The following is a 3,372-nucleotide window of genomic DNA, read 5'->3' as shown; positions in this document are numbered from 1 at the left end:
TGCTGCCTTCCTTCCCCTGGGCACAGTCAGGACAGTTCTCCACCTCCAAGAAACATTTGTGCACTTGGCAGCTGGCCTCTGGGGATGGAGGCACTGAGATCCAGCTCAGCTGTCACCCTCCAGGTGAAGACAGCAGCCAGGGACAGCAGTGTGTCTATCGAGGCCAGCCAGAGCTATGTCCTGCCTACAACTCCAAAGGCCGCCAGTTCTGGAAACAAATCTTGGGCAAGCTGCGCAAGAAGCACCACCCATGCAAGGAGACAAGTCCACTCAAGTCTCGGCTTTGTAGTGGCAAGAAGGGAGGATCTGAGGCACAGCTACACCTGGTTGTGGCCTCCTTCAGTACCGAAGCCCCGGTGACTGTGGAGAGTACGACTAAAGTGAGACCCAAGGGGAAAGGTCGCCCTAAGGATCCACCATCCCAGCAAAAAGCACCCAGAGACCGGGCGCAAGGCAGCCCAGGGAAGGCCGATACCCCAGATAAGCGGAACAAAGGGGAAAAGAGAAAAGGAGGCCCCAACCCCTCTGCAGCCCCAACCCAAGCACCTAACCGGCAGCTGACGGCCATTGTGGGAGGATCTGAACAGCCCACGGAGCTCAATGCTGATGCAGTAGAGGCTTACTGCGAAGAGAAGTGGCACTCCCTATGTAACTTCTTTGTGAATTTCTGGAATGGCTGAAGTGGGAGCAACAAGAGAAAAAAAGGGGGCACTGGGAAGGGGAGGGAGGGGGAAGTGGAAGTGTACAGCAGAGAGCCTAGTTAGAAATAGGGTTGGAAGGCAAGTGGTGTGCTTTGGACAGAGCCTGGAGAATTTACTTGTGGGGGCTGCAGTTTTCAGAGTTCCCCGGCCAGTATGCCCAATGTTCATGGTGGCTAGAGGATTCTGGAAGTAGTTGTAGTAGAAGAACTTTATTTTTCTACCCCGCCTCCATCTCCCCGAGGGGACTCGGGGTGGCTTACATGGGGCCAAGAGCAAGGCAACATACAATTTAAACAGAACAATAACATAAAACAGCATAAACAATAATTAACAAATATCATAAGTAATATTGGGGGGGGGATATGCAAAACTAATTAAAGGTCAGTAATGTGGATAGAATGTATAGTAAAATAGGAATAGAGTAATTAAACAGGATCATTTCAGCTCAACTTAAAAATGTAGTAGTCAAATATAGGAATTTGGATTCAGGTCATGGTTAGAGACCATCTGTCAAAGGAGTCGTCAGTTGAATGCACAACAAAACATCCACGTCTTTAGTTCCTTATGGAATGTGGATAAGGAGGGTGCCAGCCTAATCTCCCTGGGGAGGGAGTTCCAGAGACGAGGGGCCACCACCGAGAATGCCCTTTCTCTCGTCCCCACCAACTGCGCCTGAGACGGGGGTGGGAGCAAGAGAAGAACATCCCCGGAAGATCTTAAGGACTGTGTGGGCTCATAGGGGAGGATGCGGTCACAAAGTTAAGTAGGTCCTGAACCTTTGGGGATGCTTGCCATAAATGCAGGCGAAACGTCAGGAAAAAATGCCTCTAGAACATGGCCATATAGCCCAAAAAAACCTACAACAACCCAGGTCCTGAACCATTTAGAGCTTTATAGGTAATAACTTGCACCTTGAATTGGGACCGGAAACTTATTGGTAGCTAGTGGAGCTGTTTGAACAGGGGGGTTGACTGCTCCCTGTAACTTGCTCTAGTTAAGTAGTACTCCCCCCAAAAGGACTTTTTCAAAGGTTTGGGATAATGAGGAGCAAAGAAGAGGCAAGTGAAAGGAAAAGCCAGTTGAATATGGACAGATGAAAGACAACAGAATATGAGGCAAAGATCTTGGATTGTAAGGGGATGGTGTCCAACAATGGGTCTTGATGGGACATATTACTTTACTCATTCCTACTAACTATGCAGTGGATGTTAATGAAGAGATGGAGGATAAGGAGTTGAGGGTTAGCATGAAAAGCATGCCCTTCCTTCCATGTTAGGCATACTCTGACAACACGTAGGTTGCTCTGCTTTGTCCGAAAATGTATTCCCTACCAACTACAAAGTAGGTAACCCCCAATTTAATCGAAAGAATATTGTGATTATTACAATTGAATCATGTGCCAAATTCTCCCTTTTCTACCTAGAAGATATCTAACATTTGTTCCTACATTTTGGTGAAATAGATATTGCTAGGTGTTAACCGTTTTTAATGATAATAATAAATGGAATTCTTTTACAGCAGCCTGCTATTGTGATTTTATTGTGTTACCACCATTTCTATTCCTTTCTTAGAGAAAGGCATCAAGACTATGGATTTCAACCAGCAGTTGTGCAAGTAATTACAGCTCCCTAAACCCACCAGCCGCAATTTTGGGATTCTGGGTCGAACAATGCAAAAAAGTAACTTTTCCAAGCATTGCTTTGAAGCTCACTATGTTGGCTATTTTTTCATAAATGCATATCCAGCTCCATAATAGAATAGGTACACATGATATTCCCTGGGATTTCTCCCTTGACCAGACCCATTAGCTTCATGCAAAGAAGTAATAACATCAGAACCAGCCCTACCATTGGACACAGCAAGGCCACCACTTCAGTTAGAACAGTATTTCTCAATCTTCCTAATGATGCGACCCCTTAATACATTTCCTCACGTTGTGGTGACCCTCAACCATAAAATTATTTTCATTGCTACCTTCATAACTGTAATTTTGCTACTATTATGGATTGCAATGTAAATATCTGATATGCAGAATGTATTCTCATTCACTGGACCAAATTTGGCACAAAAATCCAATACGCCCAAATTTTAATACTGGTGGGGTTGGGGGACGGGATTGATTTTGTCATTTGGGAGTTGTAGTTGCTGGGATTTATAGTAAGCCTACCATCAAAGAACACTCTGAACTACACCAACGATGGAATTGAACCAAACTTGGCACACAGAACTCTCATGGCCAACAGAAATTACTGAAAGGGTTGGCGGGCATTGACCTTGAGTTTTGTAGTTGTAGTTCACCTATATCCAGAGAGCACCATGGTCCCAAACAATGGACCAAACTAGGCATGAGTACTCAATATGTCCAAATGTGAACCCTGGTGGACTTTGGGGAAAATAGACCTTGACATTTGGGAATTGTAGCTGCTGGGATTTATTGTTCATCTACAATCAAAGAGCAATCTGAACCCCACCAACGATAGAATTTGGCCCAAACTTCTCACACAGAACCCCCATAATCAATAGAAAATACTGTGTTTTCTTATGGCCTTTGGTGACTCCTCTGACCCTCTCCCCTCATGACCCCCCCAAGGCTCCCGACCCCCCCCCCCATTGAGAAATACTGCGTTAAACCCCCTCAGCTGAAATTTTGGTATTCTGGGCCTAACAATGA

General features: G+C 45.5%; 1 protein-coding gene across 2 annotated transcripts in view; it reads left to right on the top strand.

Moving 5' to 3' along the window:
* The window catches only part of FGFBP3 (fibroblast growth factor binding protein 3), a 5,768-nt gene extending 3,547 nt beyond the window's left edge, over positions 1-2,221 (top strand). For both annotated transcript variants that reach the window (XM_060768738.2, XM_060768737.2), the window contains exon 2: positions 1-2,221. This exon is cut by the window's left edge. In XM_060768738.2, the coding sequence (XP_060624721.2) occupies positions 1-680 (680 nt within the window). In that variant the 3' untranslated portion in view covers positions 681-2,221.
* The last annotated feature ends 1,151 nt before the right edge of the window (positions 2,222-3,372 follow it).

Source organism: Anolis sagrei, chromosome 3, assembly GCF_037176765.1.
Source record: "Anolis sagrei isolate rAnoSag1 chromosome 3, rAnoSag1.mat, whole genome shotgun sequence".
Taxonomy (NCBI): domain Eukaryota; kingdom Metazoa; phylum Chordata; class Lepidosauria; order Squamata; family Dactyloidae; genus Anolis; species Anolis sagrei.
Note: the sequence above shows the minus strand (reverse complement) of the source record. Positions and strands in the feature narration are given on the sequence as shown.